This window comes from Balearica regulorum, chromosome 11 (assembly GCF_011004875.1).
Source record: "Balearica regulorum gibbericeps isolate bBalReg1 chromosome 11, bBalReg1.pri, whole genome shotgun sequence".
Taxonomy (NCBI): domain Eukaryota; kingdom Metazoa; phylum Chordata; class Aves; order Gruiformes; family Gruidae; genus Balearica; species Balearica regulorum.
The window spans coordinates 16,769,399-16,788,020 of record NC_046194.1 but is presented as its reverse complement, the minus strand read 5'-3'; the positions used below and the strand labels follow the sequence as shown (position 1 = coordinate 16,788,020).

General features: G+C 39.2%; 1 protein-coding gene across 4 annotated transcripts in view; it reads left to right on the top strand.

Annotated features, from left to right (window-relative positions):
- The window catches only part of IL1RAPL2 (interleukin 1 receptor accessory protein like 2), a 406,561-nt gene that overhangs the window by 220,548 nt on the left and 167,391 nt on the right, over positions 1-18,622 (top strand). For all 4 annotated transcript variants that reach the window (XM_075763494.1, XM_075763495.1, XM_075763496.1 and 1 more), the window contains 2 exons: positions 1,193-1,379; positions 7,219-7,372. In XM_075763494.1, the coding sequence (XP_075619609.1) occupies positions 1,193-1,379; positions 7,219-7,372 (341 nt within the window). The remainder of the gene's footprint in view (positions 1-1,192; positions 1,380-7,218; positions 7,373-18,622) is intronic.

Sequence of the window (18,622 nt, the reverse complement as noted above, 5' to 3'; positions counted from 1 at the left end):
GTGGGTGCTTGTTGCCAGGTGCTGGCAGCCAGGCTGCAGGGTCCCCTCTGAGGAGAAGCTGAGGGGCTGCCCTGTGCTGGGCACAGATGGTTCCAGACGGTTCCAGCAGCCCCACCACAGGGCAGAGCTGAGCCTCTCAGCCAGGCTGGCAGTGCCTCAGGGAAAAGGTACTTCAGGACGGGCAAAATGCTGCCTGTCAGTGAGGGGAAAAGTGTGAGAAACAGCCCAGGACAGCGAGGGCCAGGCGGGAGGAGGCATTCCAGGCCCTGAGCAGAGACTGCCCTGTGGCTGTGAGGAGACCCTGGGGGAGCTGGTTTTCCTGACAGGAACAGCAGCCATGGAGGGCCCACGCTGGAGGAATGGACAGACCACAACCCCCCCATCCCCACCCCCTGTGCCGCTCAGGGAGGGAGAGGTAGAGGAGTAAAAAAAAGGAGGTGAGGGGAACGTGGTTTAGCTGTTTTGTCTTTTTTACCATCGAAATCTGTTTTAAGTTGCAATTAATTAAAATACGTTTTTCCAAGTTGAGTCTGTTTTGCCCATGATGGTAATTGGTAAGTCATCTCCTTGTCATTATCTCAACCCACGAGCTTTTTAATTTTATTTTCTCCTTCCCATCCTGTTGAGGGGGAGTGAAAGAGCAGCTGGGTGGGTGGCTGGCAGCCAGTCCAGGTCAACCCACCACAGTATCACATGCTGAAGGATTTTATATAGCAATTCTGTCAGGGGGAGGAATTCTTCCTGCATGATGTGCTTTAACATCCAACACATAACCCTTCTTCTCAAATGTATAGCACTGTGTACTGGAGTGAAATCTGCTGAGGGTGGGAGGGAAAGAGGGAGAGGAGGATTGTGTGTGACACATAGAGGAAATGGGACAGTATATCCTGACCAACATTTGACATGCCAACAGGTTCCTGTGTTTGTAGACTTGCAAGCTCAAAAGAGCAGCTCTGCTGGGTTAGATCACTTGTGAACAAAATTTCTACAAGGTTCTTCATAGTAAATCAGAAATGAGCCTTTACATTTTCTAGAAATTCCTCTGTGTTGGAAATACATAACATGACAGTCACTATTTGAATGTGTCACTGAAGTGTTTGTGAAGATAAGAGCTTAACAAGGAAACTTGCTGTGCTGAAATGAACATGGTAAAAAGAAGGTAGGATAAATGAAAACATTTCTGTCCCTGCAGAAACTCAACGTATTGCATGAAGGTGTCCATGTCCTTGACAGTAGCTGAGAATGAATCTGGGCTTTGCTACAACAGCAAGATCAGATATCTGGAAAAATCAGAAGTCACTAAGAGAAAGACAATCTCCTGTCCTGATATTGAGGATTACAAAACAGCCGGTCAAGAGCCAGATGTGGTGTGGTACAAGGTAACTGTTGCTGTCTTATTGCTATTGCACTGAAACTATACAAAACTTCCATTGTTTTCAGTCTGAGGCTTAGAGATGGCATTTTCTGAACCTGCAGTGGTTTGTGACTGATCTGGAGGATGCTCTCCCAGTATTACAGAAGTAATACTAAAGTACAGGCAAAACTACCCCGTGTAGTCATTGTTGAACAGAAATCAGCATTAATGAGGATGTTCTGCGCAGGAGGTCAGATGACTTCTCTAACAGCAATGCCACAGTCCCAAACCAATGTGCCTCTTTACCAGTTTCCACCTTGGTGGGATGTCTCCCTGCCTGGCACTGAGATAGGAACAAAGGGAGGCAACCTACAAAGGAGCCAAAGGTGTATCAGCGCTACCACCTTCAGTAGTGCTACCCAATTGATTTTTATGACGTCTATTGGGTAATTTCACCAAGGCTTGTTAATTTTTATCTAAGTCTGCTGGGTAGTTTCAGAGAGATGCATTTACTTTTGCTGAGGTTCATTGAGTAATTTTAACTGAGGTCTGTTAGACACTTTTACCACTCAGCAGGTAACAGCTGGCTGTGTCTTCTCCAAGGCTTGTCAAGTATCTCACACCACTTTCAGCAGCAGATGTATTGGTGATGTGTTTATGTAGCTCCCCAAGAAAACAGAAGAATGACTAAAATGTGGGTTGTCAGGCAGACCTCAGGTACCAAGACCACAGCAAGGTCTTGCAGATTTTACCCATTGTCTGGACTTGGACCAAAGTCTGATGTTTGAAAAGCACTCAGATATGAGTTGCTGCAAGAAACAATGGAGAAGAATAAAGACCTGAGAGTCAGAGGGAACAAGAAATAGTTGGGCAAGAGGAAGAGCTCAGTGGGGTCCGTGAAAAATAGAATTTGGATCATAGGGATAAAGGCAGAATGGGTTTAGGACAAACTTGGTTTAGGTAATGAAGACAGAAACACACAAACTAGCTAAATCCTAAATTTTGAGTGCTTGATTTGCCAACCTTAGTAACATTCTTTAAATATAGTTATTTTGTGTGAAATAAGTAATATGTGTAAAGCTACAGATTTTTTTTTTCCTCCTTAGCAGGTTGCATCAGAAAAGAGCAATTATAAAAGTTGTCATCTATTTCTATTTTTTACAGAAATCTCACATGTTTAATCTTACAGTAACAAAATGTGTGCCATAACCTACTGGTAGTATAAACAAAGTTTTTCTTTCAGCCATTGAAGCTGTTTCTCTCAGCATATGGGTGGATATCTTCAGTGCTGTTCGTACATAAAATAAATGTATTCAGTCAAGTCTGAAATCTTGGAGAAAAGAGGGTACCAGAGAGAAGCTGTTTCTTGCCGTATCTACCTAGGTATTACTGAACACCAGATCACTAAAGATCTCTCTTTTTTTTTTTTTTTTTTTTTTTTGCAAGAGCACACTGCAAAAATAGTCTGGCAGGAATAATCTTCACCTGTCATGAAGCAAAAATCAGTCTAAGGAAGATGCACATACAACCCCACATCAGTGATGCTTTGTGCTGACCAAGCCAGGGAGTGGAAGGGTCTTTCTTCCATATGCCCACATGTGTTACCTGGATTGCACACACAGGTTGTGTGACACCAGGCTGGAGTGTGACAGCTGACTGACAAGTCATCACCATGGTGAAATGGAACAGAATTGATGTGGTTGGATGATAATGGTGAGACAATCTGATTTGACAGCCTTTAATCTGGCTTGGTAATGAAAAGAGACATTGGTGGAATAACCTCCTTATCCATAACTAACAGTAAGGTCCTATCAGTTCAGTTCTTAGACAACACTTATGTTATCTGGACCTGAGTCACAAAGCTCAGTAATGTGTAATGTCAATGTTATGCAGAAGGTATGTATCTCAGGTTATCCCTTGAAAATTATTCCTGAAACAGGGTTTTGGAAAAAATATTCTAGAGGGTATTATGGTACTAACTGTTAATAGAAGTCTGCCTATTCAAAACAGCGTAAGTCCAGTTTCTAGAAAATATATGATTACTTGGATTTCAAAATAATATGATGAGTACTGGGGTAACCCCTGCAAACCGCAATCTGGGGCTTAATATCATGCTGTGTGAGGGAACGTGTGTAACAAAAATCAGGTCCCTTCTCCTGAAGAATAATGTAAAGTGATATTCTACTTTAGGATCTGACCCTCACTTTCTGAAGAAGGTATCTGTTTCCAGTCAGAGCACTCTGGATCCCTCAAGTTTTTCCCCTCTACCTTTGTCATTGAGTTTGACGTGTACACAAAGGTGTAATCAGCCATCTTCTTGTGTAAATCTGCTCCATAGGCATTTGGGGACAATTCCTTTTCATTATGCTGAAAAGTTTAGAGCTTTTCATCTAAGAGGAGACCATAAGTTGTCCAAAATAGAACAGTAGATAAATAAATATGAGGAAGTCCTCGAGATTCCTTCTTATACCTGTGGCTGAAAAGAGAAATCCTTGTGTTCATGCAAACCTGCCAGTTTGCTGGTGGTCAGGGAGTTTGGACTTGTGACCAATGAAATACCGTCAGACAGGATAGTAATGGTGCAAGCCCACCATGTGCAGGACTCACCCTGTCTTCCAGAAGGCTTCTCTATGTGGAAGGATTAATGAATCTGAGCCAATAATTGCATCAATTTACAGGGAGTTAACTATCATTTAAACACGCTCTTAAAATAATTATGCCTGAATAGATTTCACATGCATACCCAATAAGTAATAAAACATTTGCTATGAGGATTTGTTTTAACAGTAGTGTGAACTTCACTTCTAGCTAGAATTACCCTGCATGAAGTATTTATTTTTAAAGATTTCCACAATTAATGCCATTGATACATACACAGCCCTGTTATACCTTAGAACTGTTTTGACAAGAAGTTTAAGGATTTTTCTGAAATAAATGTATGTGTCAAGGCATGATTGAATGAATGGGATTTAACAGTAAGAGCAGTTTCATGAAAAATCAACTGGCAGAGGAAGAAGGTATATTACATCTTGAATGTGGAGTCTTAATCCATTTCCACCATCTCTTTTCTACTCCTGGGTTGAAGGAAGGGCTGTGAAAACAATGCAAATGTCAGGTGAAGGACAGGTAGTTGTTATCTACCCTGCAAAAAAATTGAGTTGTTGAGGTGCTGCCGCTTAAATTTCAAGGAAGAGAAAAAGAAGCATAATAGTGCACAACTTAATTATGGGGGAAGAAAACTCCAAAAGATTTAAGATGTCTAAGGAAAATAAGTAGGCTAGAAAAAGAAACTTTCAGATTCTTCTAGGAGGTAAACATGGTGCAAAAGCAGAAAAAAGCAATTAATTAAACAAGTAAGAGTCATACAATGAAGCACTTACCTTTTTAGAGAAATTAGCAGACCTCTGACAGTAAAATCTAGATTGTTTTCACAATATGAAGACTAGTTGGATAATTTTTTTAATTGGTTTGTTTCTTGGCCATTTTCGTTGCTTAAAATAGAAATTGTTATGATTTTCCAGCTTCTTTTTTGCTTTTAGTTTTGTGTATTGAACTAGTCTGTGAAAAACAGGCAGAATAAACCAGGCATTTTCAACATATGTTTAGAAAGCCTGCATAGTCAGTAGAAGAAAAATTAATTAGCTAAAATTTGGAAAAGAAAGACTTATAAATAATTTTTAATATGAAGTGTTTTAAGTTGATACAAAAAGAAACGATTAGGTAATTAGTGGTACAGTTCCAACAGAACAATTCCTCTCTGTAAAACCACAGTAGCACAAACATTGTTCGTGCTAAAACATTAATCTCTGTAGTAGTTAAGATGTTGCCCTTCTTATTACAAAGATGTATTATATATCTCTTTGCAGCCAGACTTTTTAAAATAAAAGACAGAATATGAAACTGGTCACATATGATAGGGTCTTTCAGTGCTGCACTGAAAGGGTGCATATCTGAAATATGCCTACTTTGTGTGTTCTGGGAATTGTATTCCTCCTAAATCAGGATTGAATAGAAGTGAATCCTATTCTTTGCCCACTGTTGAGGTTTATTTACTCCAAGTAGGTGGTTGATGTACCTTTAAATAGGACTAAAAATTGAGTGCAAATCAGAAAGGATTTAATGGCATTTTCCAGCTCAAATCTGTGTCCTGCATGAGTCTCAAGCAATGTCAGTGCAATTTAGTGACAAAAGTAAGCTCGAATACCTCTTAGCACAGCAGATAGGATCTGGATTCTGATCATTCTCTGTCATCGGTGTTAACTAAAGCTCACATGCAAGACAAGATTACACTGCCCTTACAACTGTGCTTGGGAAACAGAAAGATAACCTGAACGCTCTGTTACCTGCAGTAGTATTGCACAGTTTCAGAATTTGAAATCTGACCACATTCTAACTGAATTTGTCCTACTAGAGATTGGAATAAACACTTCAGTGCTGCATTTTCAAGTCCAGAAGCTCACAGTCCCATCTTTTTATTTCATCATTATTATCCTTTAATGTATAATCTGACATTGTGGATTTGGAATGTATGTGGAGTCCCATGAAGAAATTATATTTGTCATTCTGATCTCTTGCTGTCATACAATATATTTGCATGTCAAGATGTTTCCTTGTTTGGATGCCTTCTGAAGTAAAAGCTTTGTTCTATTTTGTTTGCTGTATTTCTGACACTACTGTTGCAGACGAGCAGAAAATGGGGCATAGGTCTGGGCTATTTACATGAATCTCTGAAGTTGCTGGGTCTGATGTCTCTGATGCGAGATTGTCAGCTGCAGTCTGAGAGCTTATTCTGTGTTGCCACATTGAGAGAGGAAATAGAGGGGCATTAAGGGTACTCGGGCTCTGTGTTCGTTTGTGTGCTCTGGGTACAGAACTAGCCAGAGCCTCCAGAACTGTCAGGAGTACTGACTGTTTTAGAGAACTGAGAAAAGTGTGATTTTGTTTGCAGGCAGAACAAGCTTGATGTTAAAGTTATTGAGACACAATAAATATATAATCTTAAGGTACCATTTTAAAGAGACAATGCTTTTAGTTCAGAGCATTCCAAGAGGTATTCAATCATGAGTACTGTTAGGATGGAAGGTGACTTATCTGGCTGCAAGGATACAGTATGTTAGGACTTGCACTGTATCACACACTATACAGAAGGACTCAAATGCTATTCCAGTAGAACCACAATTCATAGTGATGAACCTAAATCTGCCAAGTAACAGCTACGGTCTGCCTGGAGAAGTCAGTGAGAGTTGCAGGCCATCAGTACCATGTACTCCATCAGAGGACCCAGGGGTGATGCTACAAAGAGCCCAGTGATGGGAAAAGGCTGAATCAGAGCTTATCAGGTGCCAGAGAAGCCAGTGATGAGAAACAAGACCATGAGGAAACCAGGCTTCCTGAATTCTCTTGCTCACAAAACTGCTGTTCTGCCTGTTTTCTTCTGTTGGTAAATGGTTCTAGCCTGAGACTGTGTGTAAGGTTTGCCTTCAGGCTAGCTCTTAACAGATGTTGCCCTTACTCCCTTTAAACAGAGATGTATTTTAATGGTCCATCCTAAAGTAGAGGTCTTGGCAGTTGTTTATCATGAAAAAGAGAAGATACTTAACCATTGCTTCAGGGCACCACATACTAAACATGGCCCATCTGATACAGTGGGAATTACTGAACCTTAAAAACATTTGTGTTTAATTTCTGTCTTCAAATTAATTCTAGTTTCAGATCTCTGTGTTTTCTGAAATTATATTTGAATTTGAATTGCAAAATATATTGAGATGGTTGTTTACTTATGTATAATACTCAAAATCTGATCAGGCAGCACTGTTTTATGTCATACAAGCTGGGTAATTTTGGAAACGGATTTTTTTCTGCAGGAATGCAAGCCAAAAATGTGGAGAAGCATTGTAATTCAGAAGGGAAATACTCTCTTAATACAAGAGGTCCAGGAAGAAGATGGAGGAAATTATACCTGTGAACTGAAGTTTGAAGGCAAGCTTATACGAAGAACAGTTGAATTGAAGGTTACTGGTAAGAATCTTTGTTCTATGCCAATATTAAAAATAAAGCTTTGAAATAATAAGAAAAAAGTGTTTTTCACATGTTAGTGAATCTATTTGATAGAAGTAAGTCCAAACCAAATCCCAATAGCTGAGCAGTCCCAATCTAGGGGAAAATTATATCAAGATCTTATAAAATTCCACAGAAGACTACTACTATCTTTTGCAAAAAACCCTGGCAATGCGGGTTATAAAGCAAAAGGTAGAGCGGACCTAAGTCCTCCCTATACACTGGAAGTAATTCAGACTCCGCTTTCGTCTTCAATGCTAAATAGAGAAAAGAAAGGCTGACTGAAGCTATAAAACAGGCTTTTGGTGAGGTTTATCCTAGAATAAAACACAGGCAAAAGAGACATCTTGAGGCATTAATTTTTTTTTTTTTTTTTTTTGAGTGATTGTTTCATATTTTTAAGATTTGGTTTAATTTATGATGATCAACTTCTCTAATCTAGAGTTTGTCTTCAGTGAAGACTGTGGCACAAACTTTTCCAAGAATGAAGTTAGGAACATTGAGCTGCCAGGGGGAAAGTAACCTGCTTATCAGGAGGTCATATGTTCTATGTTTCTGAGTCCATGTAGTAATGTACTAGTCAACAGTATTTTTCTTTCTCTTTTTGTCAGGTACTAGAAATGAATGGGTAAAAAGTATTGCTTACCGATATATTCCTGATCCCTTTCCATTCCACTGTGCAGTATGACATCTATAATTATTATTTTGCCTTCAATGTCTGTGGAACTTTGCAAGTATCTGAAAAAAGTTGGGTTTTTTCAGCCTGTTGCACAAAACCGTATAAACAAATGGTTAGGTTTTTTTCCTGTCTGTGTTTCGACATACTGATTAAAATGGGGGTCCTACTTAAAGCAATGATAAGTAGAATTCTACTTTCTTATATCATACTGAATTAGTCCATATGATATTTCTAATATGTTCTTGAAATACAATTCTTCCCTTTATTTTGAGTGAAATCCATTTTTCTATTCTTATCAATAGTTCTCATTTTAAATGAGTTCTTTTCCCTGTATGCCAGATTCATCTATCATGTGGTTCTTTATTGTCCATTTCTGACCACAGACAGATCTCTGAAGTATTGATTTGACCTACCTGACCCCAGACCTGTCAAATGAAGATATAATACTTGCCTTGTGGATAGTTGCTGTCCTAGGTAGCATTCTGGTCTTCAACCAGAATATGAACTATTTTTGACAAAGTGAAAATGAGATGCATCAAATTCAATTCCCCATGATGGATATTCTTTAGATAACAGCTATTCTATGCTCTCCCTCTCATCATGACCTTGCTAGAACTCACATGTTCTCTTCATTATTTGAACAGTGTGGTATATTCATATGTCACAATTTAATGAAATTGTCCTAAACTAACTATAGTATGTATTAAAGTTATTTGTTTTATTAAAATATTTATGACCTGAATTCTTAAAAATGTAAATATGGAATATGCAAGTGTTGTCCCTTTTACAAAATGCTTGAGAACCAGGAGATTTTTCCCCTTGTAATTAGATGTGAAATTCATATTAAATTATATTTCCTTTAGTTTACAAAAGCACATATGGTAGTAAACACCTTTTCCAGATTTAAGTGTTTGGGAGACATATCTGATGTTATGTGTTTGCTGGTTGAATCTCTCTAGATGGAATAGGCTAGTAAGGTTATGTAGATAATAACTTGAAAATACGGATTAGAACTATGAATGTATATTATCTTATAGCTTGGTGCTTCACCAAATTTCTTTCTCATGTTTCCATTTTGTTTCAGTTTGTGAATTTTATATGTATGTGAGTTTAGATTTTTATGGGGGAAAGGTCAAAGCAAACTCATATGACAAACAGCAGAGGATTACTTGTGTTGTGTGGCTGGCCACGTCTGGTGGAGGGTCCTGAGGAAGATCAGATCACAGACTGGGAGCAGGTACATGACATACTCAGGGACTTTGTTGAAGAATATGTCTCATGGGAGCCAGAAAGAAAACTACATACTGGTGTAGGTTTTGGCACACACATCCTTAGAGTTTGCTTTCCCTGGAACTAGTGCAGATCTAGGTCGGAGGCTCCTCAGGAGATCATCCCGTCCAACCTTCAGCTCAAGCAGAATCAGCTACAGCAGGCTGCCCAGGGCTGGGCCCAATCGGGTTTCGATTATCTCCAAGAATACACACTCCACAACATCACTGGGCAGGGCTGTCACAGTGTTCAACCACCCTCACAGTAAAAAAAGATTTTTCTTATGTTTAAACAGAATTTCTTTTACTTCAGTTAGTGTGCCCATTGCCTCTTGTTCTTTCACTGGGCACCACTGAGAACAGTCTGGATCCATTTTCTTTACACCTTCTCATCAGTTGTTTATACACATGGATAAGATCCCTGAGCCTTCTTTTCTCTAGACCAAACCCACCTCAGCTCTCTCAGCATCTCCTTGTTAGATGCTCCAGTCCCTTAATCATCTTTGTGGCCCTTCACAGACTCATTCCAGTATGCCCATGTCTTTCTCGTAGTGGGATTCGTGGTGCACTGGGCCACATTATTCACCTGTCTGAAAATGGAGTTCTCATCAAAATACTTTATCAGGAGGAGCTAGCGTGGGACCAGGGCTCAGACTGCTGAACCTGCTGGTCTTTGTAAATTGTTGTTAGCCACTACTGCTGAAGGCTTACCAGCAAAGCTGTAGTGGTTTTGTGTCTGTTAGCCTGCAATGCAGACGTGGAGAAAATGATCTTGCCTACTGTTTTCTTCTGTGGGAACCTTCTAATACTGTTACTTAATAACATGCTTGAATTGGTATTTATTGGCAAGTGCCTGAGTACCTCTAACAATACAGATTTTGAACAACAAGACTGTTGGCCATTGCTAGTGGCCACCGTAACCAGAAATTGTTACTAAAGAGTTATTCTGAAACAGGCAACTCCACATATCCCTTGAACAAGGAGAGCTGCACTGCCATGGAGAGAGGAGACTACGTTAGATTCCTTGTACTCTTTCACGCATTTGCTAAAGTGCACAATACTTGAAATACCAGTTAAGTCAAGTTATATACTTTATTGCTTGGATGTAAGACAAGGATCTTTCCTTTTTTAAAGTTGCATCAAATCTGGTACATAGGGTTTTTAGTCCTTTTTGGAGATGCTGGTAATTATGGAAGTGGCAATATGAAATAACTGATATTCATAGGCAAATGAAGTATGGGCATCTAAAGAGTGAAACTTGAAATCAGAATAAATGCAGTGCTGACATAGCAGAAGTTGGAATAATGGAAGGCTTCAGGAAAATTTGAAAGTGCAGGAGCCAGAAGCAGCATTTTAATTTGATGTTGGAAAAGGTAATCAGAAGAGTTAATGATACCCAAGACTAATGCAGCAGCTTTACTGAAGATGTGATCCCACAAGGCAGGCCGATCAAAGTTAATTGCAGACAAGAGAGCAGTGGTGGACTAAGTGAAGAATGTCTGTGTGTTTGGTATTCATGTTAGTGTTGTTTAAGCATTTATTTCAAGCAGAGTCTGCTAGGTGAGACTTTTAATTAGGGGCAAAGTTCTGGTCTTATCAATTAGTTGTCCAGCGATTATTTAAGTGAACTTCCAGGGAAGTCATTAGAGTTATTTGAAGTGCTCAACATCTTCCTGTGCTGGAGCATAGAGGCAGTTGCTTGAGGGGCTGTGGCTGTGCAAGGGAGCTGCAAGGACAGCATTTGCTGGTTCTTCCTCAGATCCAGTCCTGCCTTTTCACTTTTGCAGACCCAAACAGAAGATCTCAGTGTCTCAGAGGCAGAAGGGGCATTCCCACTCCTTTTCTTCTTCCTGTGACTAAGTTATTATAGTAGCTACTTTGAGATAATTTGTAAGAAAAAATCTCTGGCGTCATAAATAGAAACTGAAAGCCATCAATGACTGGCAGTGCTATCATATGGCTTTGGTGATAAAGGTATGGGCAAGTGTGATTAAGATGATAAAACGCTTCAGAGGCCATAGCTCTTTAGGGTTGTAAGAAAAAGGCTTGCAGCCTAGAATATATTCAAAAAATATTTTGACACAAAGTATTTATAGGGACAAAATCCTGAGCTACAATACAGCACTAACGAGCAGTGCCTAAATCTTGGTGTTTGGGTGCATTTAACAATAATAGATTGTCAACAAAACAGCTTTTTCATCACTAGTTCTTCATGGGTTTGTTATATTATGCAGACAGATGTGAAACAAGTCTTGTCAGCCTTTTTTGCTGAGGAAACACGACAGCAGCGTTATCTCTTAGCAAATAATATGTAACTCTTCAGTCTATGTAAAAAAAAAAAGTCCGTATACGTACACACTCTCACTTTGCCTCTTTGTAGTTTTGTTGTGGACAAACAAGTGAGATTAGCAAGTGTGATGCAGGGTTCTAAAGCCTAAAAATGTAACAGAAACTTGGTTTTTAATTAGAGTGCACCCACGTAGAAAAAATGAACATACTAATATAAAGTTACAGATAATCAACAACATCAGAATTTATTAGTTTTTAATAAAATTACAGGTATTCTGGAATATCAGAAATCATAAGAATTTTAATTAATATTGTTAAATACCACTGTTTATTGAAGAACAATTATACTATTCAGATAAAAAGAAAAACACAAACATAAAAAGTCATGTTGTTTTTTGAAAGCAATTTAGGCAACCTCCTGCTTTCCCCAACCCTACCAACCAGCTCTCTCTGTCTGATACATAGCAATATTTCAGTAGTTTTGAGGATGAAAAAGTGTATTTGAGAAAAATACCTGCTATGTTTCCCTGCTGCTTCAGCACTCTTTTTTGGTTTTGGAACACTGATCTGTAAGGAAACAGGCTTAGAAAAGGTGTAAGCAGATGTACGGTGGAGGTTGGGGAAGGGGTGACCCCTGAGAAAGGATCAAGACCTGCTCTCATGGGGTGGCCCAGGTGTCCCCTGGCAGATTGGGCTGTCTTGCAGCTTTTCCACGGACAGCTGTGCTAGTGGGAGAGGTTGCCTTGTTCTTTCTGCTCCCTGTGAAAAGAGGTGATTTGTGAACTTGTACTGGTGAATTATTTTCCAGTTTGACAGCAGAAGGTGGCCATCTGACCAACTTCATAAACTGCTGGTGATGGATTGGAGTGACATGCAGGAATTACTGGACCACTTTGTCCAGCAGCCATGTCCTCCAAGTTCCCTTCAACCTCTCTCTGTCATATTCTTCATAGGCTGCTAAAATGCCTGGCTGTTCCTAAAAGTCATTTATGCAGCAATATTTGTTTTGACCATCATAAATGACAAATTATTCCACATGGCTACATGAAATGAATGATTCTGCCTGAATTCACTCTTTGCTCATAGTTTTTCAATTAAATTCTTTCAAATCTCATTACATTGCTCACTTTTCAAATTACACCTGTTGCTGTTGCTAGATTTTGTTTGTGTGTTTGGGACCCCTTTATTAGCACAAGGAGTTGATGGTGATTTGCTATTGTTAAGCCAAGGGGGTGAATTGGATTTAAAAATACAAACAATTACTTATACTCTCCAGCAGCTCTAGGGGCGTACAGAGACAAGCTACCACAGGATGAGTGAGGATATGAGCTAAAAGTACATCCACTATTCAGTGGTAGTTGCTTTTTTTGCACATTCTCTGCATTTTCTCACACACTCTGTAAACTGTATGTGCTATATTCCATTATTTGTAGTGGAGTCTAGTGATACATTGGCAGGAATCAATGGGTGCTAATCAGTACAAATTTATACCTGCAGTCATCTGTAAGTGCCCCCAAGCCTTATCAGTTTACAGTAGATAAAGTATTATCAACAGAATCATATAAATGACATATTGACTGACAACATTTTTGGCTGTTGACACTTTCCAGAACAACCACAGCAAAAAGTGTTCAGATAAATTAAAAGCTTATTTGAACTGAACTGAAACATGTCTTTTGGAATTCAGACTATTGTAAGGGATTTACTTTTATAATGTAAAATATAAGAATTGTTACTTGCTTAAAAATGTGAGAACATTTAATTATGATTCTATCCCAACGGCATTATGTTTTGGCACAAGCAGTTTACTAATCTGCAATGAATTTATGAAATGCTTCAGTGTTGCTTAAGTAGTTACTTATCCAAAAAAACCCAGTTTAGCTCTAAAAGGTCACTAAGTTCTGAATATCATTGTGCAGATGGGAATTGGATATACATAAAAGCAGGGCCAACGTAAGACACAGGTTAAAAAAGCAGGTGGCTAAGGAATAAACGTGGATGAACTGAACATACTCAGCAGAGTTTCCTGCAGTGAGAGGTACTACGTTAAGGACAAAGCTCTGGTCTGTAGGGATTCCTAAGTTAACTCTGAAGGAGCTTTTTCAGCAGAGCCAGCTCACATATTTATATGGCTTTTGGTACCTAAAGTAACTCTGACTTCTCTGCCTGGCATTCTACTGTGCAAGGAGGGCAAAGACTCCGGGTCCTGGTGGAGGCTGGGTGCACTCTCACTCTCCTGTTATTCCTTCATAGTCTAAGCTCCAGAGCCTTTTCTTTGGGGATGGGATGAAATAGCTGTTGTTACCACCATTTTATCATCAAATAAGGCAGTAATATGTCAAGTAGAGCACTGTGTGGAAATAACATCCATTTCAGTTTATGTAATTTTTACATCAAAGAGCGTGTTGCAACATTTTGTATTTCTTATTTTGTTTTGTCAAATTACTTCTTTTTTGTGAGCCAAGAGATTTAAATTTGATTTGTGGGTGTATAACTTTTAGTAATACTTATAGCTTCTAATGTATATTACTTGAATCTTTCAGCATTCCTGAAATTAGATGTTTTGATAGTTCCTATTAAAAATTCTTTCTAATTGATATTTTAAAAAAAAAAGAGAAATTGATATTTCACGGGAAGTTTCTCACAAAATGCCAGAACTTTCATCAAATGCAGACTAGTTCCTGGCAGCGCCAGACATCTCATCTAATCCATGGGATCTGGGAGTTGCTTGGAGTGCAGGGGTAGTTTCATTGCCAATTTTGACCAGTGGATCTGGTGAGGGCTGCTAGCTCCCCTCTCTCTTATTTATTTGTATTTTCAAACATGGGTCAGAGTGCCTGTTGTCTCAAATAAAGCAGAAATCATTTCAAGGAAAGCCTAAAGCAGCCTGTGAATTTTCCTGATGAAACAGACTGAAAAGCACTCCAAGGTAAAAAACATGGGCATGTGTGGATGGTGGGAGTTCGCCTGGCCTTCAGGGTTTGCTCCTCCTTGCATACTTGCATGGCCAGTGCTGATGGAGATGGGTAGTGTTTGCTGCATTTGGAGCTGTTTCCCTTTTCCTGGAAACAGCTGCTCCTTCTAGAGAGCTCTTTTTTTAGCTCCACATCTCCAGATGAAAAAAAATCCCCTATTTAGGGTTCACCAGAATTGTATCGTATCTGAAGCTGTCAGTAGCTGTTGGACCCAGGAACATGCTTTTCCTTCTTTCCCTTCTCTCTTGGCTTGGCAGCTTTAGCCCTTCTTTCCCCGCCATGAATAATGTTCAGTTCACTCGTAGTGCTTGGCAGTCCTCTCCACTTTTGACATATGGCCTAGGGTGCCTGTCCCCCGTCGTATCCCATGTGAGTGCTCTAACTAGAGCTCACTTTTGGCAAGAAATGTACTGTTTCCAGCCGAAGGCCCAACTTCTGCTCTCCATAACTTCACAGGGAGTGCCGGAGTGCAGTCAGAGAACATTGGCACTTTATACTTTAGAGCCCAATTTTGTACTTACCAGCTATTTTTATCCATAAGCCATAACTCCCTCCTGTTAGTAATACTTAGTAATACAGACAGCAAATCACTGTGCAAAATGCCTTTGGAGTAAGGAGGTGATAGATGTTTGCACCCTGTTTCCTTGACTGATGTGAGGTCGTATCTCACGCCTCAACCTCAGCAGGATGCAGGGAGAAGGGGGCTCACGCTGTGGCTTCCCTGACGTCTGTCTGTGTGCTGCATTGGGCTTTAAGTATCATTCTTTAAGTGTCATGATTAACTGACCAGAACTGCTGAGCTCAAAATAAAGCATGCATTTTCAGATTTTCATCAAACATAGCATAAGCAGTTAGGGTGGATAATAGCTGGTAAGATTTTCATAGTGACTTATATTTCCTTTCTAATTCATAGTGTTAGTACATGCCATTGGTCAGTGGACTGTATTTATAGTGGTAGAGGCAGCAGGGCCTCCTTTCCTTCTGGAAAACACATTTTAACATTTTTTTGTAACAGAACTTTTAACAATATTTGAGTCTAAAAGAGAATAAATGAAAAAAAAATCTAGAGAAACCTATTGTTGCAGGGAAAACAGTTAAAAAAACCAAAAAAGGCAAAGAGAAAAGCAGCTTGCTTGTGACTACAGTTCCACTAACTGTGAAAAGGAGATACTTTTTTAATTCAGAAGAGAAATCTTAAAGTGAAAAAGTTAGATCTGCAGAAATTCAATACTTCTGGAAGGGATACTACAGATTTTTTGGGAACAGAAAATCCTTCCTGTTCCCTTATAATGTTGACATGTTAAAATATATAACATTAAAGTCATATATGAAGTGACATTTTCTTGCTGCTATTACTTATACATTTCCATAGCAAGACTTCATCTCTTCTCCATGTTTGCAATATCTTGACACAGTCAGGGAATCACTTTTTCATTAAATGCAAAGGATAGAGAAAAACCTGCCCAAATTAAGTTTTTACTGAGAGTCCCAAACTTTAAAAGACCTTTAGAAGAGATACTGTTCTTAGCATTTCCTCAGCTGCATTTTCATATAAATGATGCATTGCATCTTATAGTATTTTGATTTTCTAAAGGAAACCTTCCTTTTTGTGACAGAAACCAAGCCAGAAATAGGTTAAGTGCTGACAAATACAGTACTAAAAGACCAGGAAATGAATTTCACAGCTGGCTTCTCAAACCATTGCCAAAATAACTGTCTATTTAAAGCTACATATAGGAAGTGCCAAAAATTAGAGTTTTCTTTTGCTATATTTTATGTGATTGGTATTAATTTTTATCAAAGTCCTTGTTTTGTAAATATTAGGTTTCCGTTTCTTACAGTAAAGTATTTATCTTAAGCCTTGAATTCAGATTCTGACTTGTTACATGTCTAGCCAGCAGCATGCCATTAACTGCTGTAGGCAGCTAAGCACGTTTCTGTAGTCAAAGCACACTTAATAGCCACTAATTTCTGTAGTGACTCTAATTATTCTAGCTACCTCAGGCAAACCCAGTGTGATCCAGAAAGAGAAATGTGGCCATTTGCTTTTGACCACATTTGGAAAATGGAGCAATTTCTCTGCCTCTTTCAGAGTGTTTCTTGTTCAACCACGCAAAAACCCCAACATAAATCTGCAGGAACTTCGGTGTCTGCAAAGACTCAACAGCAAAAGTCAATCCAGAGCAAGGTATCAGTACAATGTGGGTGCCCATTCACCTGGAAGAAGTGACACAGGCAGTCATGTTCTATCTTTTAACATCTCCTTTTCACCTGACACCCAGCAAGGTCCTGATAAATTTACCCAACTCTGCTTGTTTCAAGAGCACCTCATCAGAGTCAGTAAGCTGAGGATCTGGACAGTATCTGAAGGATGCACGTGTCTGTCTGTGGTTGCTGTGCGAACTGTGTCGCTGTTGAAGTGACAACACAATATATCCACAAATATATCCAAAGCTCCTTCATTTTCGGTCCCTCAAATGATCCAGATTGATGACTTTCCCATTCACCAGAGTGACCTGTTAATATAGGGCTCATGAAAAACGAGTTTGGAAGATAAACATTAAGCATTACCTCCATATTTCCTGGAGAAAGTACAAGTTCTAAGGGCAATGAGAAATGTAGCAATATGCTGCAGTCTATGAATTATATATAGTGTCAGTACTCTTGGCGCTTTACTTAGAGCTTCACAAGCTGCCTTCCTAGCTCATGAACATGCAAAGTAATTAGAATGGCAAATAGCGTTAGTTTTTATTGACCTGTGATGCCCCTTAGTTCTCTGTCATGTTCTTGAACATCATCTAGGTTTTCTTCCTTCAACCTTAAATCAGCAGTTTGTAGCATTGATTATTTGGTATTGTCTAATTTATTGATGCGGACAGCCAAGGCTTCCACACTTGTTATCGGTTGCTCATTTATCCAATGTTCTGTCATTGTGCACAGCAACTGTAGCTTGCTGAATCACTTACTATATACTGTAAATGTCAGATATGAGCTCCTACTTTAAGAATTGCCTTTTATTCTGAGCCACATTCTCTAAGTGTATTGTGCTTTCAGTAGTGGAGGTGATTTAGTATAAATGATAGGATTGTGGGGTTTTTGCCCACAACAGTGAGGTAAAGCGCAGCCACTGAAATAAACTTGTACATTTTCATTTCCTATATAAAAGAGGCTTCCTTCATCATGAAAGCGTAGGCTGGATGCTCATTCTTCTTTATTAATAATAGATAGGCAGATAGATGCACAGACACGGAGTAACGCTGCCCCTGAAACCATTTTGCTAATGGTAAAATAGATATACATGAGTGAGCAGATTTCTTTACCCAGTAAAAATGCAGCCTTCCCACCCTCCCGGAGAAACACTGCAAATCTTGACTAACGTTGTGTCTCATAAGAAAAGCGTGAGAGTAGGAAGCAATGCCTATCTAGTTCCTCTGATGACTGGAGAAATTTTAATAGGTGAACTGTAGTAACTTTAGCTGGGGATTAGGGTAATGTTTTCTCAGCACAGTGTTGACACCTTTCAGAGCTGGTTTATATTGCATAGCACTTGTGGCTGAGTATCTCAGAGGAAGAGTTCTGCTGTGAAAGGCATAGTGCTCACTACTGAATTGTCAGCATTATTTCTTGCTGCACTTACGTGATCCTCAAAGGTGCCTTATTCAAGTGCCTGTTTGGCCTGACCCTGTTTAGCTTATGAGATCTGACAGTAGTAGTATTGCTTCAGGCTCTGATGTTACTCTTATGAAGTTCACCAGAAAACTGAAGCTAATAACTTACCGATGTTTGTTCTGTGCCTTGCAATTCTCAAGTTGAAAGGACATAGAAAAATATGGTTGGTCTGTTAAGTACCCTGTCTGCCTTTAATAGCATGGAGCAGCATGGAATATATGTTCTTAATTTTTATCAGGACCAACCAAGCTATTTTTTGTCTTTGATAGTATTGATTGACCTCTTGTAAGCAGGAGAAAAATAAGCATTCAACTAAATTCGTATTTAGGTT